Here is a 27,740-nt window from a genome sequence, read left to right on the forward strand (position 1 = left end):
TCAATTAATTGGACATGATTTGGAAAGGCACACACCTGTCTATATAAGGTCCCACAGTTGATAGTGCATGTCAGAGCAAAAACCAAGCCATGAGGTTGAAGAAATTAACCGTAGAGCTCCGAGACAGGACTGTGTCGAGGCACAGATCAGGGGAAAATGTCTGCAGCATCGAATGTCCCCAAGAACACAGTGGCCTCCATCATTCTTAAATGGAAGAAGTTTGGAACCACCAAGACTCTTCCTAGAGCTGGCCGCCCGGCCAAACTGAGCAATCGGGGGGTACATTGGTCAGGGAGGTGACCAAGAACCCGATGGTCACTGACAGCTCCAGAGTTCCTCTGTGGAGATGGGAGAACCTTCCAGAATAACAACCATCTCTGCAGCACTCCACCAATCAGGCCTTTATGGTAGAGTGGCCAGATGGAAGCCACTCCTCAGTAAAAAGGCACATGACAGCCTGCTTGGAGTTTGCAAAAAGGCACCTAAAGACTCTCAAGAAACAGAAACAAGATTTAACTCTTTGGCCTGAATGCCAAGCGTCACATCTGGAAGAAACCTGGCACCATCTCTGGTGAAACATGGTGGTGGTGGCAGCATCATGCTGTGGGGATGTTTTTCAGCAGCAGGGACTGGGAGACTAGTCAGGATCGAGGGAAAGATGAACAAAGCAAAGTACAGAGAGATCCTTGATGAAAACCTGCTCCAGAGCGCTCAGGACCTCAAACTGGGACGAAGGTGCACCTTCCAACAGGAAAACGACCCTAAGCACACAGCCAAGACAATGCAGGAGTGAATGTCCTTGAGTGGCCCAGCCAGAGCCTGGACTTGAACCCGGTCGAACATCTCTGGAGAGACCTGAAAATATCTGCAGCGACGCTCCCCATCCAACCTGACAGAGCTTGAGAGGATCTGCAGAGAAGAAATGGGAGAAACTCCCCAAATACAGGTGTGCCAAGCTTGTAGCGTCATACCCAAGAAGACTTAAGGTTGTAATCACTGTCAAAGGTGCTTCAACAAAGTACTTAGTAAAGAGTCTGAATATTTATGTAAATGGAATATTTCAGTTTACATTTCTAAAAACCAGTTTTTGCTTTGTCATTATGGGATATTGTTTTATGCAAACACAAGCAACACAATCCTGTCTCTGAGCTCTACTGAGCAATCCCTTCGACATCGTGGCTTGGACTTTATATAGACAGGTTTGTGCCTTTCCAAATCATGTCCAATCAATTGAATTTACCACAGGTGGATTCCAATCAAGTTGTAGAAACATCTCAAGGATGATTAATAGATACAGGTTGCACTGGAGCCCATTTTCAAGTCTCATAACAAAGGGTCTGAATACTTATGTAAATAAGGTATCCAGTTCTGGCCTGCTGGAGGTCATTTTGCAGGGCTCTGGCATTTTGCAGGGCTCCTTCCACAAAGGCGGAGGTAGCGGTCCTGCTGCTGGGTTGTTGCCCTCCTACGGCCTCCTCCACGTCTCCTGATGTACTGGCCTGTCTCCTGGTAGCGCCTCCATGCTCTGGACACTACGCTGACAGACACAGCAAACCTTTTTGCCACAGCTCGCATTGATGTGCCATCCTGGATGAACTGCACTACCTGAGCCACTTGTGTGGGTTGTAGACTCCGTCTCATGCTACCACTAGAGTGAAAGCACTGCCAGCATTCAAAAGTGACCAAAACATCAGCCAGGAAGCATAGGAACTGAGAAGTGGTCTGTGGTCACCACCTGCAGAACCAGTCCTTTTTTGGGGGTGTCTTGCTAATTGCCTATAATTTCCACCTTTTGTCTATTCCATTTGCACAACAGCATGTGAAATTTATTGTCAATCAGTGTTGCTTCCTAAGTGGACAGTTTGATTTCACAGAAGTGTGATTGACTTGGAGTTACATTGTGTTGTTTAAGTGTTCCCTTTATTTTTTTGAGCAGTGTATATCTCAGAACATCTAAGATTAAGAATTGTTGACTTGCATAAAGCTGGAAAGGGTTACAAAAGTATCTCTAAAAGTCTTGATGTTCATCTGTCCAAAGTAAGACAAATTGTCTATAAATGGAGAAAGTTCAGCACTGTTGCTACTCTCCCTAGGAGTGGCCGTCCTGCAAAGATGACTGCAAGAGCACAGCGCAGAATGCTCAATGAGGTTCAGAAGAATCCTAGAGTGTCAGCTGAAGACTGACAGAAATCTCTGGAACACGCTAACATCTCTGTTGACGAGTCTACGATACGTAAAACACTAAACAAGAATGGTGTTCATGGGAGGACACCATGGAAGAAGTAACTGCTGTCCAAAAAAAACATTGCTGCATGTCTGAAGTTCGTAAAAGTGCACCTGGATGTTCCACAGCGCTACTGGCAAAATATTCTGTGGACAGATGAAACTACAGTTGAGTTGTTTGGAAGGAACACACAACACTATGTGAAGAAAAAAGGCACAGCACACCAACCTCAAAACCTCATCCCAACTGTAAAGTATGGTGGAGGGAGCGTCATGGGTTGGGGCTGCTTTGCTGCCTCAGGGCCTGGACAACTTGCTATGTCCGACGGATAAATGAATTCCCAAGTTTATCAAAACATTTTGCAGGAGAATGTTAGGCTAACTGTCCGACAATTAAATCTCAACAGAAGTTGGGTGATGCAACAGGACAACGACCCAAAACAGAAGTAAATCAACAGAATGGCTTCGACAGAAGAAAATACGCCTTCTGGAGTGGCCCAGTCAGTGTCCTGACCTCAACCTTCTGGAGTGGCCCAGTCAGTGTCCTGACCTCAACCTTCTGGAGTGGCCCAGTCAGTGTCCTGACCTCAACCTTCTGGAGTGACCCAGTCAGAGTCCTGGCCTCGACCTTCTGGAGTGACCCAGTCAGAGTCCTGGCCTCGACCTTCTGGAGTGGCCCAGTCAGTGTCCTGACCTCAACCCGATTGAGATGCTGTGGCGTGACCTCAAGTGAGCAGTTCACACCAGACATCCCAAGAATATTGCTGAACTGAAACAGTTTTGTAAAGATATGTAAAGAGGGAAATTCCTCCTGACCGTTGTGCAGGTCTGATCCGCAACTACAGAAAACATTTGGTTGAGTTTATTGCTGCCAAAGGAGGGTCAACCAGTTATTAAATCCAAGGGTTCACATACTTTCCCCACCCTGCACTGTGAATGTTTACACGGTGTGTTCAATAAAGACATGAAAACGTATACTTGTTTGTGTTATTAGTGTAAACAGACTGATTGTATATATTGTTGTGACCTAGATGAAGATCAGATCACATTTTATTTCCATTTTATGCAGAAATCCAGGTAATTCCAAAGGGTTCACACAGTGGGCAGAAATGATGTTTCTGTGATATTAAACATGTATCCCTGTGTAACTCCTTCCAATAAGTTTAATAAAAATAACTGCAAAAACATAAGCAATACAACAGTTCACAAATCAGCTCACAGACAACTGTCTGTACCAGAAGTCCCAACTAGAACAGCAAACTAAATTCAGAGAAGCGGGGGACATTTAGCCAGTCCTCACTTGTAAGAAGGCCATTTTAGGCTTTAAGGTTAGGTTTAGAATTAGGGTTAGGGGTTTGGTTTAGGAGTTAGGGGAGAGGACTGGTCACCCCTCGTAGCCTGGTTCCGCTCCAGGTTTCTTCCTAGGTTCTGTCCTTTCTAGGGAGTTTTTCCTAGCCACCGTGCTTCTACACCTGCATTGCTTGTCGTTTGGGGTTTTAGGCTGGGTTTCTGTACAGCACTTTGAGACATCAGCTGATGTAAGAAGGGCTTTATAAATACATTTGATTGATTGATGAGAAGAGCCTATACTTCTTTTTGGGGCGTCTCTGATCTGGGTTGTAAATGCCATTTGAAATCTTTCAAAATATTTTTGCCGTTTGTTCTAGCCTGTCTAAGCCAGCTGGGTGGGGTTCAGTTTTTCCAATATTCTATTAGTCCATTAAGACAGGCAAGCTCAATCAAGCACAGATAAGCAGTCTGCTCTCCCTCCTTTCTCTCGCTAGCCTTCTCTTCGTTTTCCCTCTCTTTCCTAGCATTCCCCACTCGCCCTCATCTCAGTGTAAGAGGTGTCACTACAGCCCCTGGTTCGAATCCAGGCTGTATCACATCCGGCTGTGATTGGAAGTCCCATAGGGTGGCGCACAATTGGCCCGGAGTCGGTCCGTGTTTGGCCGGAGTCGGTCCGTCATTGGCCCGGAGTCGGTCCGTCATTGGCCCGGAGTCGGTCCGTGTTTGGCCGGAGTCGGTCCGTGTTTGGCCGGAGTCGGTCCGTGTTTGGCCGGAGTCGGTCCGTGTTTGGCCGGAGTCGGTCCGTGATTGTAAATAAGATTTTGTTCTGAACCGACTTGCCTCGTTAAACGGGTGGGAAACTGCTGTCTGGAAATAACTACCTTTTTAACATGAAGACTCAACCCTTGACACTTTTTAATTCCCATATTTAGTATAAACAAAACAAACCATTTAGTTTGATTATGTTGCTGGAGAGTAAAGACGGAGGGTGTTTCTCAAAACGGCACACTATTCCCTATGGGCCCCCGGTCAAAAGTAGTGCACTACCTAGGAAACAGGTTACCATTTGATGATGATGATTGATGGCCTTGGTTGGTTCCTGAGGTGTGAAAAGCAGAGAGCATCCCAGTGTCCTTGAGCTGTGGCTCAGAGTGAATCACACTGCTTTCCTTCATATCCCAATTCTAGCACAGTTAATGACATCTGTGTCGGTTTCTAGAACACAAGATAAGTTTCCATCCAATTGGTGACATTTTTTTATGCGAATATATATTTTTTAAAAAAGCAGGATAAAGACAATATGCGCAATTATCTTTTTTCACTTTCGTTTTCATGTACCAAATAAAAAGTTTTTCCATTGCATTTTCAACCCTTTATTTTTGCCTACTTTGGGCTTGACAGCTCTCGGATACAGTGTGGGTAGGCTAGTCTACATTATGACATTATTATAGACGAGAGAGAATATTTGTCCAACGGCAGTCGAGCATCATGTCACCAGAATAAGACCCAGATATTATGATAAAGGAGCATCAAGATCATCACCAGGCTCTTTCACCCCCCTGTGAAGTTCATCACAACTGATTTCATCAGTAGTTTAATAAACTGCATGGTTTCCTGAGTCCTAGTGGGACGACCACACAACAGATCATCACCGTGACCTTTCACCCCACTGTGAAGTTCATCACAACTGATTTCATCAGTAGTTTAATAAACTGCATGGTTTCCTGAGTCCTAGTGGGACGCCCACACAACAGATCATCACCGTGACCTTTCACCCCCCTGTGAAGTTCATCAGTAGTTTAATAAACTGCATGGTTTCCTGAGTCCTAGTGGGACGACCACACAACAGATCATCACCGTGACCTTTCACCCCACTGTGAAGTTCATCACAACCGATTTCATCAGTAGTTTAATAAACTGCATGGTTTCCTGAGTCCTAGTGGGACGACCACACAACAGATCATCACCGTGACCTTTCACCCCCCCTGTGAAGTTCATCACAACTGATTTCATCAGTAGTTTAATAAACTGCATGGTTTCCTGAGTCCTAGTGGGACGCCCACACAACAGATCATCACATGACTCCAAGTTTACTTCCATACGATGGGTATTACATCAATGTTTGCGCATAAAATACATTTCCAACGCTATTTCTTGCACAAAAAGATCCCACCATGTCAAAGGAACAAGTTATCCGTCAGCATTTACGTAATGGTAACGAAACTCCTTGTTTTCATCAGCTGTAGTGATTCTTTTATACGGTAAGATTCTTTACTAACATACTGTGGATGGAAACCTGGTTAGACAGACTGACATCCTTTGCTCTGTTTCTATAACACATTACTCCAAGCTGTTTTGTCATCTACTGTACTGGTGTAGCTAAAAGCTGTGCTGTACGGGTGTAAGTGCTACCTGGGGAGGGTTGTGAGGGCCTACCTGGGTCTGTGAGGTTCATGAGGGAGCATGAGTAGGGATCCTCTCTGTCCTCTTCTGGAATGGGACAGCCATGTTTCCCAATGATAAACTTCACCTGCACCCTGAAACACAACACAATAAAACACTACACCGCCACAACAAAATACCATCATATAAAACAGACATCTCTCCACTTATTCTAACACCTCTGATGAGTTACAGGGTTACAAATGGTACAGTGCATTCAGGAAGTACTCAGACCACTTGACCTTTGACACACTTTATGTTACAGCCTTATTCTAAACTTGATCAAGGCAATACAAACCGCAATCTACACACAACAGCCCATAAATGACATTTTGGGAAACGTATCAAATAAATAACGAAATATCACATTTACATAAGTATTCAGACCCTTTACTCAGTACTTTGTTGAAGCACTTTTGGCCGAGATTACAGCCTCGAGTCTTCTTGGGTGTGACGCTATAAGCTTGGTACACCTGTATTTGGGGAGCTCCTCCCATTCTTCTCTGCAGGTCCTCTCAAGCTCTGTCAGGTTGGATGGGGAGCGTCTCTGCACAGCTATTTTTAGGTCTCTCCAGAGATGTTCGATCGGGTTCAAGTCCGGGCTCTGGCTGGGCCACTCAAGGACATTGAGACTTGTCCTGAAGGCACTCCTGCGTTGTCTTGGCTGAGTGCTTAGGGTCATTGTCCTTTTGAAAGGTGAACCTTCACCCCAGTTTGAGGTCCTGAAAGCTCTAGTTAAGGTTTTCATCAAGGATCTCTGTATTTTGCTCCATTCATCTTTCCCTTGATCCTGACTAGTCTCCCAGTCCCTGCAACTGAAAAACATCCCAACAGCATGATGCTGCCACCACCATGCTTCACCGTAGGGATTGTGCCAGGTTTCCTCCAGACGTGATGCTTGGCATTCAGGCCAAAGAGTTCAATCTTGGTTTCATCAGACCAGAGAATCTTGTTTCTCATGGTCTGAGAATCCTTTAGGTGCCTTTTGGCAAATTCCAAGCAGGCTGTCATGTGCCTTTTACTGAGGAGTGGCTCCCGTCTGGCTACTCTACCATAAATACCTAATTGGTGGAGTGCTGCAGAGATGGTTGTCCTTCTGGAAGTTTCTCCCATCTCCACAGAGGAACTCTGGAGCGCTGTCAGAGTGACCATCGGGTTCTTGGTCACCTCCCTGACCAATGTCCCCCCCCCGATTGCTCAGTTTGGCCGGGCGGCCAGCTCTAGGAAGAGTCTTGGTGGTTCCAAACGTCTTCCATTTAAGAATGATGGAGGCCACTGTGTTCTTGGGGACATTGAATGCTTTTTTTTGGTACCCTTCCCCAGATCTGTGCCTCGACACAATCCTGTCTCGGAGCTCTACGGACAATTCCTTCGACATCATGGCTTGGTTTTTGCTCTGACATGCACTGTCAACTGTGGGACCTTATATAGACAAGTGTGTGCCTTTCTAAATCATGTCCAATCAATTGAATTTACCACCAGGTGGACTCCAATCATGTTGTAGAAACATCTCAAGGATGATCAATGGAAACAGGATGCACCTGAGCTCAATTTCAAGTCTCATAGCAAAGTGTCTGAATACTTAAGGTATCGGTTTTTATTTTTAATACATTTGCCAAAATGTCTAAAAACGTGTTTTTGCTTTGTCATTATGGGGTATTGTGTGTCGATTGATAACATTTTATTTAAACCATTTTAGAATAAGGCTGTAACGTAACAAAATGTGGGAAAAAAAATCAAGGGGTCTGAATACTTTCTGAATGCACTACTTTTGGCCAGAGACCCTAATAGTACACCATGTAGGGAATATGGTGCCTAAAGTAGTGCACTATATTGGGAATAGGGCTCTGGTCTATAGTAGTGCACTATATAGGGAATAGGGTGCCATTTCAGACGCAGTCAGTCATTTCCCAAGGCACTTCTCTTCAGTTACCATGGTTACTATGGGCTGTTGAAAGGACATATCACTCCCTCTGTATCATACATACACACACACACATATATATATAAATAATTATGTCTGTGTCCCAAATGGGACCCTATCACTTATATTAGTGGACTACTTTGACCAAATATCCCCACTCAGACCAATAACACACATGGAGTGTATGTCTCTGATCCATACCTGTGTCGGTAGTGTGTCTGGTCCAGGAGGTATCCCAACCACGTCTGTCTTATAGCCTGTCTCAGATCATAGTGATGTCTGGCAGACAACACCCCCACCAGCACCTCACCACAGGGAGATGCTGCCGAGTCCTCATCTGTTAAAATCACCACCATACAGGTAAATGCATGGGAAAGGGGGGGTGATGTAAAATGTGAACCATGTATAGACAGTCCATTTTAATAACTTCACCTAGTCTACATTATATTCAAAAATCTGGAAAATAAATTCCTAAAGCGGGTGGCTATGAAGTCCTCCACCAGCGGGAGAGGAGAGTTCGCCGCTTATGACGAGATTTGCATCTCTAATGGGTCGATTTGGAACTCTAAAAATGGGGCAAATTGGACTTAAAAGCTGGCTCCCCGCCAGCAAGGCCACCGAGCAAGTCTTGACGGGGAACCATTATCACTTTGGAGGGCCGCCTGCATGCAGATTGCTCGTTGCTAACTGGGAAATGGTTGAACTGATTCCTGCCTCAAGTCTCAACATGATTTAATTGTTATAAAGACGTGGTTATGAAACCCATGAGACGTAACAAAAGATTGGCGACGAGTAAGTCTGAACCTACTGGAACTATTCTGTCCGGAAGAAGTTGGTTTTCTGTGGTATAGTCTCTAGGCTAACGTTAGCAGTGTATTGCTAACAGAGGTAAATACATCATCAAGCTAGTTAAGAGAGAGTTAGCATCGTCACGGGTGGAAGAAAATTAATCGAGACGGACATCAAAGCAGGAAAACAACAATTAAACAAACTTGGGAATTAAAAACTGTTAAATGAGCGAACTTGATGAAATGTCAGTGAAGTGAATGAAGATCACATGGACGGAGGAAAATCTTGCCGTGTTTGAGGACAATATTGAAGTGAAATGACAAATCAGGAACCATTTGAGAAACGAAAAATGTCCGGGATTGTTGTAAACATTGGACAGTATGATGAAAAGCGTTGAGTAGTAGAGTTCATATACAGAATGGTTTGAATATTTTTGTTCTTGCAAATGACATAGATGGAGGACAAAAATGGTGCCTACATTTGAGTGTTATGGGGCTACAGACAATTAATTTACTACGCAGCCTGCTACAGCCACACAGGCCTGGTAATAAGACATATGGAGATATTGTGGAAATACTGAAGAGGACCACTGTTCACCGAAACCACTGGTTATCGTTGAAAGGTTCCACAGAAGAACATCGGAAAGAGGGAGAATCAGTGACAATATTTGCAGCTGCGTTAACTACCAGAGCACGGAGTTTAACGCTGTTCTAAAATGACACCATTAGGAGACAGACTAGTATGTGTGGGCTACGGAATGAAGCTACACAAAAAAAAAGAGAGACTATTGACTGAAAGTAAATCTGACCTTGACAAGGGCCATTGAAAATCAATACGTCTACGGAACTAGATGATAAAAGAGACTCAGTTGAGTTCATGAGGGAAAAACTTCAGAGTTGCAACAGAAAATCTGGGAAATCAAGGGACATGGCCAAGCGGGACATCAGGCTGACATGCTGGTGTAAGGACATGCTGGTGTAAGGACGCGCTAGTGTAAGGACGCGCTGGTGTAAGGACGCGCTGGTGTAAGGACGCGCTGGTGTAAGGACGCGCTGGTGTAAGGACGCGCTGGTGTAAGGACGCGCTGGTGTAAGGACGCGCTGGTGTAAGGACGCGCTGGTGTAAGGACGCGCTGGTGTAAGGACGCGCTGGTGTAAGGACGCGCTGGTGTAAGGACGCGCTGGTGTAAGGACGCGCTGGTGTAAGGACGCGCTGGTGTAAGGACGCGCTGGTGTAAGGACGCGCTGGTGTAAGGACGCGCTGGTGTAAGGACGCGCTGGTGTAAGGACGCGCTGGTGTAAGGACGCGCTGGTGTAATGTAAGGACGCGCTGGTGTAAGGACGCGCTGGTGTAAGGACGCGCTGGTGTAAGGACGCGCTGGTGTAAGGACGCGCTGGTGTAAGGACGCGCTGGTGTAAGGACGCGCTAGTGTAAGGACGCGCTAGTGTAAGGACGCGCTAGTGTAAGGACGCGCTAGTGTAAGGACGCGCTAGTGTAAGGACGCGCTAGTGTAAGGACGCGCTAGTGTAAGGACGCGCTAGTGTAAGGACGCGCTAGTGTAAGGACGCGCTAGTGTAAGGACGCGCTAGTGTAAGGACGCGGATTGTCCAGCCTGTGGTTAAAAAAAAGGCCACAATGAACGAGCAGAAACAAAAAGCGCTCAGAGAAAAACAAGAAACATTCCAACAAAAGTAAGACATGTTAAGGTGACGAGGAAGTCACACTGAATATACTAAAAATGTTGCTGGGGTCTGTATGGCTACTATTTCCCTCCCTTGTTAAAGTGGCAACCAGTGTGTATGGAGACTGACACAGGGGCAGCTGTATCGCGTTAGACACAGTCTACAAAATGACACGGGAACACCTTCCACTTCAGCCAGCACACATTGTGTTAAAGACTTGACACAGGTTAATCTGCTGGTGTGAGAGGCATCACTGAGGTCACAGTTCAGTTCAATAGACAAAGTGAAAAGCCGCCAGTACGTTGTGAAAGGAGACTATCCATCACTACAGGGACGTTTGTGGGTGGATCAAATAACATGACTGGTCATCAGGGAGTACAAAGACACATGGAAACACAGGCCTACCCGCCATCTTAAAGAAACATGGAGGAGTATTTCATGGAGAGCAGGAAATATTTAACAGTGAAGCTTGGCATTAAGCCTCACAGCAAACCAACGTTTCTGAAAGTACCTTATGCTATAAGACCAAAAGTCGAGGCTGACTTGGACACTAGTTAAGAACAAAGTACTGGAGCCGGTCAAGGTGAGTGAGTGGGCCACACCCATCTGCCAGTCCTTAACTTCTTTGGGACAGGGGGGGCAGTAGAGTAGCTTGGATAAAAAGGTGCCCAGAGTAAACTGCCTGCTACTCAGTCCTAAAAGCTAGAATATGCATATAATTAGTAGATTTGGATGGAAAAGACTCTGAAGTTTCTAAAACTGTTTGAATGATGTCTGTGAGTATAACAGAACTCATATGGCAGGCAAAAACCTGAGACAAAAATCCAACCAGGAAGTGGGAAATCTGAGGTTTGTAGTGTTTCAACTCTTTGCCTATCCAAGATAGTGGAAATGGGATCATGTTGCACTTCCTAAGGCTTCCATTAGATGTCAACAGTATTTAGAACCTTGTTTGATGCTTCTACTATAAAGGAGGGGGGAATGAGTCAGTGGTCTGGCAGAGTGGCATGAGCTGACCACGCGCCTTCACGTGAGATAGTTAGCTTGCGTTCCATTGCATTTTTGAAGACAAAGGAATTCTCAGTTTGGAACATTGATGATTTATGACTAATCTTGTGTGAGCAGAAAATCATCACAGAAGGATTTGGCGACAGGCACGAATTCGAAATTGAACGAACCCATCACAGCTTACCCATGCCTGAATGAGAATGGACACGAGAACGGTTGTCATTCAATTCCTACGATCTACAGCCCGGGTCGAGGTACATAAAGCAGCGGAAGAAAAGGGTGGCGTTCAGTGGGAAGGCCGCCGGCCACCTTTTTCCCCCCGGACCTGTCCAAGGAACTGGCAATGAAGAGGAAGAAGAAGAAACAACGACACGAGAAGAACGTCAGGCGACGCTGGCATTCCCACCCTGCTCTTTACTTGGGAAAGAAAAGTATGTTCAAGGATAAGAGATTCTTGCTAGAGCAAGGCGATTAAGCCTAGATAACGAAGATGAGACATGGTAAAATACAAGTCGAATTGTATGCCGTTTACTATACAACATGAAGGTAGCCCGTGTGTTTGTGGGACTCTGGGGAGTCTTGCTAATGTAACCTTTCAAGCACCTCACGAACCAGAAGGAATTTTGAGTCGACACTGCAGGTTACCTTCCGCAGCATCAAAAAGACCGTTCTGTGATGATTGACTCGTCGAGAAGCAACATTACGTTCCTAGTTGCTTTTGTTCTTCTACATTTACTTCACTATTTTATTGTACAGCTGGAGCATATACTGGGACATTATATATGATGTTCATTAGAGTTGTCACCTGTTAAATGGGATACTTCACGCTCACAGGCTGTAACTACTCATGGTTATATAATGATGTTCATTAGAGTTGTCACCTGTTAAATGGGATACTTCATGATCACAGGCTGTAACTAACTACTCAGAGCAAATATGGATAATGGTTATGTAAACATAATCTCTTGTAAATATAAAGGGTTGTGGTAACCAAGTGAAGAGGGAAAAGATTGACACATTTAAAATCGAAACAGGCGGATATTGTGTTCATACAGGAATCACATTGCTAAATTGTAATTATTTTGCCTTTATGGCCTATTAATTGCCTTACCTCCCTACTCTTCTACATTTGCACAAACTGTACATAGATGTTTCTATTGTGTTATTGACTGTACGTTTGTTAATGTGTAACTCTGTGTTGTTGTTTGTGTCGAACTGCTTTGCTTTATCTTGGCCAGGTCGCAGTTGTAAATGAGAACTTGTTCTCAACTAGCCTACCTGGTTAAATAAAGATGAAATAAAATGTTAAATAAAAATAAACCTTTTACAGATACAGAGGCACTGACATTTAAAGAGGAGGTTGCAGAAGTGTATCATAGCTGATTTAATTCCAAAACAAAATGGGGGTGATTATTCTGATCAACATTACTAAATTAAGTCTTGTTGAAGTTACACTGACGAGTCTGGCAGGCTAATCTGCATTGAAGCTCTTATACATGGGATTAAGGTAGTGTTACGCAACATATAAGGACCCTGATTTTTTTGTCACGAGGTCAACGTTATACAGGTAAATATGAAGGGGCAGAACGTCCTTAAAAATGGAGACTTTAACCAAGTGATGGACAATATGATTGATAGAAGTAAATGTAAAGATATGGGCCTTAAAGACATTAGTCCATCCTAATGATAGAACAAAAGTATATTCTCTCCCACGGTCATAAAAAACTCCAGAATAGATTTCTCGATATCTAATTTCATGGTTAATAATGTGATTGATTGCCAGACTGGGCCCATTGCCCTCAACATGTAACTCTATGTTGATATAAACTCTGAAAATGTGAGGAAAGGTAGATTTAGACTCTACACCACGCTATTACAAGGAGATATTTAGCCAGTCACTAGCAGAGGAAGGGTAGATTTAGACTCAACACCACGCTATTACAAGATGAGATATTTAGCCGGTCACTAACAGAGGAAGGGTAGATTTAGACTCAACACCATGCTATTACAAGATGAGATATTTAGCCGGTCACTAACAGAGGAAGGGTAGATTTAGACTCAACACCACGCTATTACAAGATGAGATATTTAGCCAGTCACTAACAGAGGAAGGGTAGATTTAGACTCAACACCACGCTATTACAAGATGAGATATTTAGCCAGTCACTAACAGAGGAAGGGTAGATTTAGACTCAACACCACGCTATTACAAGATGAGATATTTAGCCAGTCACTAACAGAGGAAGGGTAGATTTAGACTCAACACCATGCTATTACAAGGAGATATTTAGCCAGTCACTAACAGAGGAAGGGTAGATTTAGACTCAACACCACACTATTACAATATTAGATATTTAGCCAGTCACTAGCAGAGGATCTTAGATCCTTTTTTGAGATCAACATGGGCTCAACTGAAAATATTTCCACAGTATGGGAAACCTCTAAAACATGTAATAGAGGGAAAATAATTGCACATGCGTCCAAAAAGAAGAGATCAGGGGCTGAAAGACTAAACCGATTAGAAGCGCATCTTGGAAAGGGAATTGACATTTCACAGAGAGCACATTTCAAAATGCCTGCAAATGAAAAGTTCAGTTGCACGAAATGTCTAACTTTGGCTCCTGAGTGGCGCAGCGGTCTAAGGCACTGCATCTTTAAAGCAAGAGGCGTCACCACAGTCCCTGGTTCGAATTCAGGCTGTATCACATATGGCCGTGATTGTGAGTCCCATAGGTCGGTGCACAATTGGCCCAGCTTCGTCCGGGTTTGGCCGTCATTGTAAATAAGAGTTTGTTCTTAACCGACTTGCCTGGTAAAATAAAGGTTAAATACAAAAAAAACAAAAAAACATAAAAAAGGCAGAAAATGCACTGTTTAGGCTTAGAACCAGTTTTTATGAGAGAGGTGAGAAGACAGGCAGGCTACTAGCAAGACAACTAAGAATGAGGAACACTTAGAATAACAAATATAATTCCAGCAATTAAGACGTTCCGGGGACCTCATCCAAAGAGATAAAGTGTGTTTCAACGTTTTCATAAAGATGTATATACATCCTCCTGTTCAGCCCCAAAGACATGGATACTTTGTGTCTGGTATATAATTATCTCGATTATCAGATAGTACAGTCCAGGTCCTCTACCTGGCTATAACAGAAGGGGAGGTTAGAGCCGCCATTTTATCTATGAAAGCAGGAAAAAAAATCACCAGGTCTGGACGGCCTTCCTGTAGAATATTATAAAAAATATATTGACATTCTTGTACCTGTATTGACAGTGAAACTGGCTCCCTTCCGGACACCTTTAATGAGGCTTTGATACCGCTGATTCGTAAACAGGAGATACCTTAACAGGTTAACAGATTCCATAACAGGAGATACCAGAACCTGGGGATTTTAGAGCCATCAGCCTCCTTAATGTGGATTGTAAGACTCTTACGATGCGCTTAGAGAAGGCACTACCTAATATCATACATAGTGACCAAGTAGGAATTATTAAGAAGAGGATAATATGGAGGAGGCTCTTACATCTCATGTGGTTAAACCACTCAAATATAGTTCCTACCGCTGCGGTCTCCTTAGATGCTGAGAAGGCTTCTTTTTTTTAACCCCTTTCCTCCCCAATTTCGTGGTATCCAATTGGTAGTAGTTACAGTCTTGTCGCTTCGCTACAACTCCCGTACGGATGGAAGGCGAAGGTCGAGAGCCATGCGTCCTCCGAAACACAACCCAACCAAGCCCCACTGCTTCTTGACACAATGCACATCCAACCCGGAAGCCAGCCGCACCAATGTGTCGGAGGAAACACCGTACACCTGGCGACCTGGTCAGCGTGCACTGCGGCCGGCCCGCCACAGGAGTCGCTAGTGCGCGATGAGACAAGGATATCCCTACCGGCCAAACCCTCCCCTAACTCGGACGATGCTGGGCCAATTGTGCGCCGCCCCATGGGCCTCCCGGTCGCGGCAGAGCCTGGGCTCGAACCCAGAATCTCTGGTGGCACAGCTAGCACTGCGATGCAGTGCCTTAGACAACTGCGCCACCCGGGAGGCCGCTGAGAAGGCATTTGATAGGGTAGAGTGGGCTTCTCTTAAGAACTCTAGAAAAATGAGCTTTTGGACCTGACTTTTGAAAATGGATAGGGGTCCTCTATTCCAATCCTAAAGCAACAGAACTTACGAATGGAAATATGTCTCCTTTTTTTTGTCTTTCTAGAGGCACAAGGCAGGGTTGCTCCCTCTCCTATTTACCAGTTTTAGTGCCTCTTGCAACAATGATGAGCACAGATCCAGAGGAAGAACAGAACACAAGCTGCTTATGTATGCAGACAATATTCTACTGCTGCTCTCTGATCCTCTTCAGGTCTGTACCACCATTACTTACTTGTATTGAATCATATTGTAGTTTGTCAGGCTACAAAATTAATTTTAATAATTCGGAAGCAATGCCAAATGTTACTCTGGAACCGTTACCCCATTTCATTTCAAATGGGTTTATACTGGGATGAAATAATTGGTAATTAAGTTGAGCTCGAATTTGGAGGTGATATTTTTTGTGCCACCACTAGTCAAGATTAAGACCAATTTAGAAAAAGAAAAATATATTTTTTTACTTTTATGGGGAAAGATCAACGTGATTAAAATGGCTGCGGTCCCTCAATTTAATAATATTTCTGCAATGTTGTTACCTATGAATTTTCCAGATCGGTATTTTAAACAATATGACAAATTAACTAAATACTTTGTGGGAAAGAAAAAAAGAAAAAACTGGATTAATATGAAGATGTGCTCACCAAGGGATGTAGGAGGCTTCACCAGATGTTACATTGTACCATTTATGATTTGAAATGGCTAAATCATTGGGGTAAAAGGGATGCTGGTTTGGATAACAATAGAACGGGAACAAAGTTATCCTTTCACCCCTGTTGATACTCTGTCACACAGTCTTACAGAGGAGAGGTCTGTTGGTATTCTGTCACATAGTCTTACAGGAGAGAGGTCTGTTGGTATTCTGTCACATAGTCTTACAGGAGAGAGGTCTGTTGGTATTCTGTCACAGTCCTACAGAGGAGAGGTCTGTTGATACTCTGTCACAGTCTACAGGAGAGGTCTGTTGATACTCTGTCACAGTCTTACAGGAGAGAGGTCTGTTGGTACTCTGTCACAGTCTTACAGGAGAGAGGTCTGTTGGTACTCTGTCACAGTCTTACAGGAGAGAGGTCTGTTGGTACTCTGTCACAGTCTTACAGGAGAGGTCTGTTGGTACTCTGTCACAGTCTTACAGGGGAGAGGTCTGTTGGTATTCTGTCACACAGTCTTACAGGAGAGGTCTGTTGGTATTCTGTCACACAGTCTTACAGGAGAGGTCTGTTGGTATTCTGTCACACAGTCTTACAGGAGAGGTCTGTTGGTATTCTGTCACAGTCTTACAGGAGAGAGGTCTGTTGATACTCTGTCACAGTCTTACAGGAGAGGTCTGTTGATACTCTGTCACAGTCTTACAGAGGAGAGGTCTGTTGGCTAATGAAAGGAATTCATTCTAAAGGTTATCTGTACAATGAAGATGTTTTAATGTCATACTCAGATTCAATTTTAAAAAATGTGGGAGACAAGGCACATTTTGGAAAAAATGTACAATTGAGAGAATGTTTGTTAACCGGCTATCAACAACATCCAGGAAATAACCCAGTAGCTGAGCATTTGGAATTACCCAAACATAAAGCAGCCATTTTATACTCAATATTTAGTCATCAGCAGGGTAAAGAATGCAAAAACCTCAGAACAACATGGCAAATTGACCTTACGTGTGAAATTGAGGATGGTACCTGGTTGAAGATCTTATCCAGCTCAAGGAGGAACATAAGGGAAGACAGGGGGAAACGTACTCAATAGGTTTTATTGGACCCCAACAACGCTTCATCAGATGGGGCTGACCATCTGATGTGTTGGAAATGCCAAAAACACACGGGGACATTATTCCACGCAATATGGTAATGTACATTAGTGCAACTTTTCTGGACGGATGTTTTGAAATATCTGGAGGAATGGATGAGGTTAACAATTCCAGTTTCACTGAGAATATGTCTCTGGCCGATAGAACAGAGTCATCTAATGTAACAAATGAGGAATTTGGTGTCGGTGTCTTTACAGCAGCTAGAGTAATCCTTAGAATCTAGAAGGGTCCTACTCTGAGTTGTCATGTGTCTAAGACTGGGAGGTGATGACTGTCGCTTGTGAACCCGTTTAGTTCTGTATAGTAGCTTGTGAGATAATATTTGCCTGTGTGTATGTGCTATGTCTGGATGTCATGCTCAATGTTTTTATGCTGTACAATGTTTTATTTGTGGAAAGAAATGACAATTAAAAAAATATGACCAACCTACCATAAATTACTGTATTCCATAATTCCTAATTTGCATATTAAGTGCCCAATTCGCATCATAATGTATCATTGTTACTTTTATTTGAATATGTGTTCTACATCAGCCCTGAGAATGTCATAACAATATGACCACCCCATCTTGAGATATTGGACAAAACGTGTTGAATTTAAGAAGCAAGAGCAGTGACTTGGCGGCAGTGACTTGGCGGCAGTGACTTGGCGGCAGTGACTTGGCGGCAGTGACTTGGCGGCAGTGACTTGGCGGCAGTGACTTGGCGGCGGCGGCAGTCCAGGACCAGGAGTGATGCAGCCACTTCATGTTTTTGATTTAACCAGGTGTGTTGAATTTCTGCAATCACTGAACTGATCAATTAGCTCAGTTGGTCAGGGCTGCGTTCAGTACATCACAACGTAATAGAACGTTTAATTGAATGGAAACTGTGCTTTACTCAATGACCAGATAAAAACAGGGGAGAGGTTTGGATAGTGAATTCCAAACGAACCGCTGCCCTTTAAAAACGTCACTCATTGCACAAACCACCGAACGGAGCAAACGTGCAGTATCTCAAAATATGTTCAAGAACCAACAAGAATGTTTGGGGAAAATGTGTTGTTCAGTACAAACCGTTCCGCAATGTAGCAAACTTTCAAGCGAACTGAACGCACCCCTGACGTGGTGCCTAGTTGGAACAAAATCCTGAAGTATCTGTGGCACTCAACAGGGTTGCCTACCCCTGGACTAGGGATTAACATTGACCTGTCTGCAACCTTGTCCAACAACTTGAAAATAAGATCTCACCAATGGAAAAATTCTATCCACATGAACGTTGTGTGTTCATGACAAGCTTCTCTATAACATGGAATACAAAGCACCACGGGTTCATTTTGTCCCCTAACACCCTACTATTGGGGTTCTGCCGCAGAGTATCATGGGTATTGCTGTGTTGTAGATATTACATTCTAGATATCACATTCTATATAAATGGTTGAATTGCACTCTAAAAATTCAGGGTTCAACAAGGGTCCTTCTAAGAACCTCAAAGTTCCTTCTAAGAACCTCAAAGTTCCTTCTAAGAACCTCAAAGTTCCTGGCTCTGAAAATTGCCACCAAAAAAGGTTCCTCCAAGAACCCCATAGGAGAGAGATTCGTCGAGGAACCTCCTTAGCTGGTGGGGGTTCTTGCAGGAACCCAACAAACATTTGGATTGACAGCAGGTGCAGTCACTTAGCAATGTAAAGATCTCCTCAATTTAAGGTGTATCCCTTATATGATTTAAATCAATATTGTTTTGTGATGATACCATCTCTCTTTTCATATTTGTGCAAATCTTTCTAAAAACAGTAAAATGGACACAATTCAATGGATATCAATCAACAAAGAGTTAAGAATATGTTGAAGGCTAGCTGTATTGGGAGCAGATGACTAAACGACTCACTTTTGTGTCTGTAGGTATACAGACGAGGAGGCATACTAAGGTATGTCTATTGGTCTGCAGATCACATTTACCATCCTCACCTCTTCAATTAAAATCCCATAAGGCCTCTACATTATGGTCAAGGTATGTGTATAAAGACCATGATCAAAACTGTTTCACATTCACCACAAAAAACCAAGGTATGAATACTGTTGTGTGCATGTTTTGTTAAACATCTGTAGAATTACTATTTTTAGAATTGACAGACTTCACCTTCCCTACACCTCTGACGAATATAAAAACAGGAAACCTGTTCAATTACCATGCACTGCAAAAATCATTCTGGCTATGGATACGGAGAACATTAACGTCAAACACGGCAGAAGATATACCCATTAGACTTGAGGCTCTACTGGGAGTTTACCCGCGGGGTGGGGGGGGGGGGGGTAGTTAACCCCAAACTTATCGGTGTTCCCCCACAGTTTCAATGTAACGAACCCCTAAAGGATACTCCAGGAGCCTTTTATTTTGTGAGTGTGATTCTGGTCTCATCACTAATTAATTGTTATAAAGACGTGGTCCCGAAATCCAAGAGACAAAATACAGTATAAACATTTTCAGTATATTTGTATACTTTTCTAGTCCAACTAAACAATGCATAATCCAATGAGCGGTTTCAACACAGCTAGACAAAAAGTTGACAGAATGAAAATATTACTGTACCATAATCTTTCTCCAACGAGATGGTCGCTCTGTTAGTCCACAACCAGAAGTGCACCACTACCGCGACAACACACGGAACTAGAAGCAAGGCTAGGCTTCGCATGGACGGATCGCTTGGTGGAGATTCCAACGGTTAACGAGTAGGCTATAAACTGGGTCCGGTAGTGGTGTGTTGTTATCTGTGTGTAGCATGAAACGGTATGTGCCTCTTGTACATTTCTGTGCTAAATGTCACATGTCTGCCTCGCTCCTGTTCTGATGACGATGGTCATTCAACCAATGGAAGTGCAGACATCGAACCGCTATGTTTTCTGGGATATGAAGTACTGTAGTCATTACGCCACAGGTCGCTAAAACAACAACATATTTGTGCAACTGGGAGCGGTCCTATTTTATCATTGAGATTTCAACATACAGTAGTAGTAGGCTATTACTGATCTTTAAGCAATGCTAGTATTGTTACATGTATATACAGTACCAGTCAAATGTTGGACACACCTACTCATTCAGGGTTTTTCTTTATTTTTACTATTTTCTACATTGTTGAATAAGTGAAGACACCAACACTATGAAATAACACATATGGAATCATGTAGTAACCAAAACAAGTGTTAAACAAATCAAAATATATTTTAGATTCTTCAAAGCAGCCACCCTTTGCATTATCTCAACCTGCTTCACCTGGAATGCTTTTCCAACAGTCTTCCCACATATACTGATCACTTGTTGCCTGCTTTTCCTTCACTCTGCGGTCCAACTCATCCCAAACCATCTCAATTGGATTAAGGTCAGGAGTGATTGTGGAGGCCAGGTCATCTGATGCAGCACTCCATCACTCTCCTTGGTCAAATAACCCTTACACAGCCTGGAGGTGTGTTTTGGGTCATTGTCCTGTTGAAAAACAAATGATAGTCCCACTAAGCCCAAACCAGATGGGATGGCGTATCGCTGCAAAATGCTGTGGTAGCCATGCTGTTTAAGTGTGCCTTGAATTCTAAATAAATCACAGACAGTGTAACCAGAAAAGCACCCCCACACCATCACACCTCCTCCTCCATGCTTCATGTTACGAACCACACATGTGGAGATCATCCGTTCACCTACTCTGCGTCTCACAAAGACACGGCGGTTGGAACCAAATATCTCAAATTTAGACTCATTAGACCAAAGGACAGATTTCCACAGGTCTAATGTTCATTGCTCGTGTTTCTTGGCCCAAGCAAGTCTCTTCTTATTGGTGTCCTTTAGTGTTGGTTTCTTTGCAGCAATTCGACCATGAAGGCCTGATTCACACAGTCTCCTCTGAACAGTTGATGTTGACATACGTCTGTTACTTGAACTCTGCAATTTCTGAGGCTGGTAACTCTAATGAACTTATCCTCTGCAGCAGAGGTAACTCTGGGTCTTCCTTTCCTGTGGCGGTCCTCATGAGAGCCAGTTTCATCATAGCGCTTAATGGTTTTTGGACTGCACTTGAAGTAACGTTCAAAGTTCTTGAAGTTTTCCGCATTGACTGACCTTCATGTCTTAAAGTAATGATGGACTGTCATTTCTCTTTGCTTATTTGAGCTGTTCTTGCCATAATATGGACTTGGTCTTTTACCAAATGGGGCTGTCTTCTGTATACCACCCCTACCTTGTCACAACACAACTGATTGGCTCAAACACATTAAGGAAAGACATTCCACAAATTAACATTTAACAAGGCACACCTGTTAATTGAAATGTATTCCAGGTGACTACCTCATGAAGCTGGTTGAGAGAATGCCACAAGTGTGCAAAGCTGTCATCAAGGCAAAGCGTGGCTACTTTGAAGAATCTCAACTATAAAATATATTTTGATTTGTTTAATACTTTTTTTGATTATTTCATGATTCCATATGTGTTATTTCATAGTTTTGATGTCTTCACTATTATTCTACAATATATAAAATAGTAAAAAATAAAGAAAAACCCTTGAATGAGTAGGTGTGTCCAGACTTTTGACTGGTACTGTGCATGAATTTAAATAATAAAATATATTATAGAAAAAGGGACCACAGACCACTTGGGTTGCCATTTCCTTTAATTCATGTTGATCCAGCTAGGGGGTTAATACAAAGCCTGCAATTAATTTATACATTTTATTTTTTTAAATAAGTAATTCCATTGATTTGTACAGCTGCGCGTCTACACAACCTTAAGTAAAGCAACCAAACCTCTAAACAATATGTGCATTAAGTAAAGCACCCATAATCTATACATTGTTGGATCCTAAATGGCACCCTACTCCCTTTATAGTCCTCTGCTTTTGACCAGGGCCCATAGGGAATAAGGTGCCATTTGGAACAAAGACATTAAAATAGGCAATATTTCTCATCATAAGATTCCTCAGTCAGAAATAAATCCGTGCAAAGTTCACGTTTGAGACATGAAATCCATGTTTATGTCCCAAATGGCACCCTACTCCCTTTATAGTGCACTATTTTGGCCAAGGCCCATAGGACACTACATAGGGCTCTGGTCTAAAGTAGTGCACTATTGTAGGGAATAGGGTGCCATTTGGGACGTAGCCCATGTTTCATGTTCAGATTTGGCACCACCCTTTTAACTGAGGTCTGTTGGATTAGAGACCCTGAAGAGTTCACACAAACACAACTAAAGTCTGAGTTAAGTCCAATATCTGGTTTCAGTGACAGTTCTAGGACAGTTCAAGGAATTGTGTAGCTTGGGTACCAAAGAGTGTCAGGATGGCACAAACAGACTGGTAACGCAGGCTAGGAAAGATGTATGATACCTAATGAGGAAACACTAGGCTACTACTGTAAAGTACCAACAACAACAAAGTTGCAAAATTCCGGTAACTTTCCAAAAATTCCCAGATTTTCCTGAAATCCTTGCAAAGTCTGTATTTGCTGCTTATTCCCTCCTACTTTTGTGAATTTTACAACCGGGACTTCTGGGAAAACGTGAGAATTTTGAAAAAGTTATTCGAATTTTGCAAGCCTAAACAAAAACGTTTTAATTTGATTATTTACAGAATGTAAAGTGTTGAAGCAGATGAAACCTGAACCATAAAAAGGGATCATATAACATGTAAACAGACCCTTATATTAGTTATTGTTAAAAAAATACTCAGGAGTATCAATCAAACATTTTATAAACGGTTTAAACCTAAGTATCATACAATCTCCAAATCAGTAGCACTACACACCATGATGTTGTAATTGTCAGTGCTGTGCCACAGATATAGTACAACAATAATAATAATAATAATAATAAATACAACTAATATACAACTAATAACTAATAATAACAAGAATATTTTTTAATTTGTTTTTTTTGTAAAAATGTGCTAAATAGGTATCTACCACCACGAACAGGAAATGCTTTGACACATTGTGCTTTTTGAAAACAAAATAAAAGCCTTTGGGTTGACAGTGGCGTAGAGAATAGGCCTCCTACATCCACTGATGACTTACACACTGATTGACTGTACTGCGCACTCTGGCTAAGTCCCAAATGGCACTCTATTCCCTATATAGTGCACTTATTTTGACCAGAGCCCTGGTCTAAAGTAGTGCACTAATATAGGGAATAGGGTGCCATTTCGGACGCACCCTCTAAAATACTTCCACCCTGTCGACAAAATAAGAGAATGTCAGACATTTCCGGTAACCTTCCCAAAATTCCCAGGTTTTCCCGAAATCCCAGTTGTAAGATTCCCGAAATCAGCAGGAAATCTGGAATCCTGGTGAAGTTACCGTAATTGAACAATCCTAGACCTGGATGGAGCACAGAGAAACATGCAGGCCTTGGGTTGGTTGGCTGTTTGGTATAAAGACTTGCCATTCACAACCATTCATTCACTCACTCAGGACAGAGCAGGCAACATATAGATAGGGAAAAGAAACAGGCTCAGGAAACAAATGAAGCAGTTTATAATAAAACAAAGGAATAAACAACATAGAAAAGTGATGTCAAAATATTAAAGTTCAATATATCAGACGCTTTGGGTAAAATGTTTATGTTCTGCAGTTAAAGCAGGATAGACTGGTTTGTCATCAGAGCCCTGGGGGACACCAGTAATGAGACACTAAAGAGGACCTAGTACAGAGCCCTGGGGGACACCAGTAATGAGACACTAAAGAGGACCTAGTACAGAGCCCTGGGGGACACCAGTAATGAGACACTAAAGAGGACCTAGTACAGAGCCCTGGGGGACACCAGTAATGAGACACTAAAGAGGACCTAGTACAGAGCCCTGGGGGACACCAGTAATGAGACACTAAAGAGGACCTAGTACAGAGCCCTGGGGGACACCAGTAATGAGACACTAAAGCGGACCTAGTACAGAGCCCTGGGGGACACCAGTAATGAGACACTAAAGAGGACCTAGTACAGAGCCCTGGGGGACACCAGTAATGAGACACTAAAGATGACCTAGTAGAGAGCCCTGGGGGACACCAGTAATGAGACACTAAAGAGGACCTAGTAGAGAGCCCTGGGGGACACCAGTAATGAGACACTAAAGAGGACCTAGTAGAGAGCCCTGGGGGACACCAGTAATGAGACACTAAAGAGGACCTAGTAGAGAGCCCTGGGGGACACCAGTAGTGAGATATTAGAGGACCTAGTACAGAGCCCTGGGGGACACCAGTAGTGAGATATTAGAGGACCTAGTACAGAGCCCTGGGGGACACCAGTAGTGAGATATTAGAGGACCTAGTACAGAGCCCTGGGGGACACCAGTAGTGAGATATTAGAGGACCTAGTACAGAGCCCTGGGGGACACCAGTAGTGAGATATTAGAGGACCTAGTACAGAGCCCTGGGGGACACCAGTAGTGAGATATTAGAGGACCTAGTACAGAGCCCTGGGGGACACCAGTAGTGAGATATTAGAGGACCTAGTACAGAGCCCTGGGGGACACCAGTAGTAAGATCCTACATGATGAGGATTAAGGGTGAGATTAAATATGTATGTAGTATAATAACTGTATAATGCCTTTAAAATGTGTCTTAATTTTTAGTTGTCTGGTTAGAATCACTGCTCGTTGGATGTTACACCTGAGTCTAACCATACATAGTGAACAGGGGCTCAGGTGTGTACGAGATGTGTTGGCCCAGAGTTGACAGCTGTCCATAGTGCACTCTATAGAGATACAACTATTTTACCCATTTCAGACAGAAGACGTGGTATATTACCTGTAAAACAAAGAAAAGGTCATGTTTATATGAGCCCCTTTCAAACAGCCCCTTATTGACCACTTTCCTGCAGGTATACCCCTTTAATACATATCAGTGGGTAGCTGGCAAATTCGGAGGGGTGGGGAGTGTGGTTAAACCATGGGGGCTGTTTGCATTTCAAGTTAGGGAGGTGTTAAACAATGGAAGTGTTTATGAATTTACCTGCCAAAAAAGCAGAGAAGCATTCACAGAGACCTGATACCTGCATGTTGGTTACGGGGTCTGTGAAAATGCAGGAATCACAACTAGGTCTTTAGGTGGGTTTTATTTCTCCTTGTTTTTTACCCACTACCCCTTTCAGATATACAAAAGAGCTGGTATAAAAAAGCTGGCATGTTTAAAATAGGGGGATTTGTCTGTATATGAAAGGGATATGTGGTACACTATATCAACAGATGGGACTCGAGCACAGGGTTCCTGTAGCCCGAAAACAGAATAAATATGCACTTCTGTTCTCGTAGACACATTCACAACATCCACACTCTTCCTAAATGTCAAAGCACACGATTGTTGAGAGTTTTGAGTATGTATTCAGAAAAGTGTATATTGTAAAAATTGAACAGTGTATTGAGTGTTGAGAGAAAGATAATAATATGGCAAAGGTTATAAACCCGTCTTACTTTAATCAACCTGTCAAATGGCAGGATGTTTAATACTACAGTAAACGGTAGTTAGATTGGTAGGCGGGGGGCGGGGGGGCGCTATGTTGGTATGGAGAAATGGAGAGTGGGAACTAACATGCTTTATACACATCATGGGTATACACTCGAAGAACATTTAAGATGAACGACTATATCAAATAAAAAAATACCACCGTTTGTTTGTTTCCTGAGGCATGTAAATAAAATCATCTAGCATAATAAAAGAAAAGAAAACATTTGATAATAAAAAAATCTCATCATAAAGCACTAATCAAGGCTGTTCTCTAACAATCAACAAATAAGCAACAATAAGGTTGCAAAATTCTGGGAACTTTCCCCAAATTCGCTGGTTTTCTAGAAATCATTGTCGGAGGATTACTGATTTCCTGCGTATTGCCCCTCGTAATTCCAGGAATCTTCCAACCAGGATTTCTGGAAAAACTTGCACATTTTGAGGAAAGCTACCAGAATTTTGCAAACCAAAACACTAATAACCAACCTATCAAAGATACAGGAGACGTTAAAGACCCACTCCAGCCTCCCTAGAACCTCATTTATCACATGATTTACTTAACAAAGGGTACATCTCAAAAGGTGCTTCAGGTATCCTCATGACAGTAGGGGGGCCTCTCTCTTTTGTCCTCAATTACTGCTCTATTGTTTCCTCAAGCAAAGGGGGGCAGGCTGATCACAGAGTGGAGCATTAGACCATCTACTTGAATTTCGCAATTGTGTGTAAAAAATAAAATAAAAAATAAAAATACATTTTCCTTTTAAACATTTTGGTTGTTGTACTTTAATGTATTTATTACTTGGAATATCATTTTTCCAAAGGGAAAAGTTCTCAAATAACTGGAGTGGGACTTTTACACTCAAACAAGCTCACTGGGTTGCCAGATTAAAAAGGTATCTAACCCACCCAACCCTTCAGCCTCTAGGGACAGAGCTGACCAACGACAACAGTGTGTACCTGGCAACTTCAATTCAACAGTAGCCAGTAAGGTGTTATGCCAGCGGTAGTAAAGTTAGTTCACTGTGAAAGGGATGATCTCTTCCACTTTACTGTCCCCACCTTTTCAATGGGCTTCAAGATTATATCATAACATTTGTGATATGTCTAATTATATTTGTGGATGAATTTACTTCTATCAGATGCCTTTTCATGAAGATTTTTTTTAATGAAGAACATTTTCATATGTTTTTTTTGCACTTGAAGACCATTAGAAAAAGAAAAAAAAATCTAAAAGTTGAAAAACTACAAGGCTGAAAGGGCAGTCACTTCCTGGTTACGTTCACAGCGTGTTGTTAGCTTCAGGTACGGTGAAGACAGAAGAGGAGACGCCAGGCATTATTCCACGCCTGAACCAGGGCCCGGCCTAAGGCTGGTCTGCCCCCTACTGGGCATCAGAGGATAGTGCAGAATAACTTCTTCTCCCGGAAGGGGTTCTCCGAGGCGGGCACGGGCACGATGAGGGGGTCCTCACGTATGTGGGCGTCGCAATACGCCATCAGGTCCGCTGCCGCTTTGGACACCTGGGGAGGGGGAAGATTATGGTTAGGAATCTGCCATGGTAAAAGAAGAGCTAAAGATATAGCAATGAACAGGTGTGATAACCCTAACATTAACCCTAACCACACTGCTAACCTTAACCCTAACCTTAACCACACTGCTAACCTTAACCACACTGCTAACCTTAACTCTAACCACACTGCTAACCTTAACTCTAACCTTAACCACACTGCTAACCTTAACCCTGACCTTAACCACACTGCTAACCTTAACCCTAACCTTAACCACACTGATAACCCTAACCACACTGCTAACCTTAACTCTAACCTTAACCACACTGCTAACCTTAACCCTAACATTAACCACACTGCTAACCTTAACCCTAACCACACTGCTAACCTTAACTCTAACCTTAACCACACTGCTAACCTTAACCCTAACCACACTGCTAACCTTAACTCTAACCTTAACCACACTGCTAACCTTAAC

The 27,740-nt window shown here is 43.0% G+C and overlaps 2 protein-coding genes across 4 annotated transcripts in view; both read right to left on the reverse strand.

The window, feature by feature from the left end:
- b3galnt2 (beta-1,3-N-acetylgalactosaminyltransferase 2) overlaps nt 1–20,107 on the reverse strand; it is a 30,932-nt gene extending 10,825 nt beyond the window's left edge. For all 3 annotated transcript variants that reach the window (XR_005476767.1, XM_038990954.1, XM_038990953.1), the window contains exons 1-3: nt 19,873–20,107; nt 8,081–8,216; nt 5,950–6,050 (exon numbers count right to left, since the gene is read on the reverse strand). Coding sequence is in view for 2 of the 3 variants with exons in the window: in XM_038990954.1 (XP_038846882.1) it covers nt 5,950–6,050; nt 8,081–8,216; nt 19,873–19,975 (340 nt within the window). In the remaining variant the exon portion in view is untranslated. The remainder of the gene's footprint in view (nt 1–5,949; nt 6,051–8,080; nt 8,217–19,872) is intronic.
- A 4,583-nt stretch (nt 20,108–24,690) lies between these two features.
- On the reverse strand, nt 24,691–27,421 carry LOC120045397 (guanine nucleotide-binding protein G(I)/G(S)/G(O) subunit gamma-2). Its single transcript, XM_038990272.1, has one exon. It carries the CDS (start codon nt 27,362–27,364, stop codon nt 27,146–27,148), a length of 219 nt encoding a protein of 72 aa, XP_038846200.1. The 5' UTR covers nt 27,365–27,421; the 3' UTR covers nt 24,691–27,145.
- Nucleotides 27,422–27,740: the final 319 nt, after the last annotated feature.

This window comes from Salvelinus namaycush, chromosome 4, assembly GCF_016432855.1.
Source record: "Salvelinus namaycush isolate Seneca chromosome 4, SaNama_1.0, whole genome shotgun sequence".
In the NCBI taxonomy this organism is placed as follows: Eukaryota; Metazoa; Chordata; class Actinopteri; order Salmoniformes; family Salmonidae; genus Salvelinus; species Salvelinus namaycush.

Bases quoted from the DNA above. Each gene is read 5' to 3' on its own strand.
- LOC120045397 (XM_038990272.1), bottom strand. From the start codon at position 27,364: ATGTTAGGGTTATCACACCTGTTCATTGCTATATCTTTAGCTCTTCTT.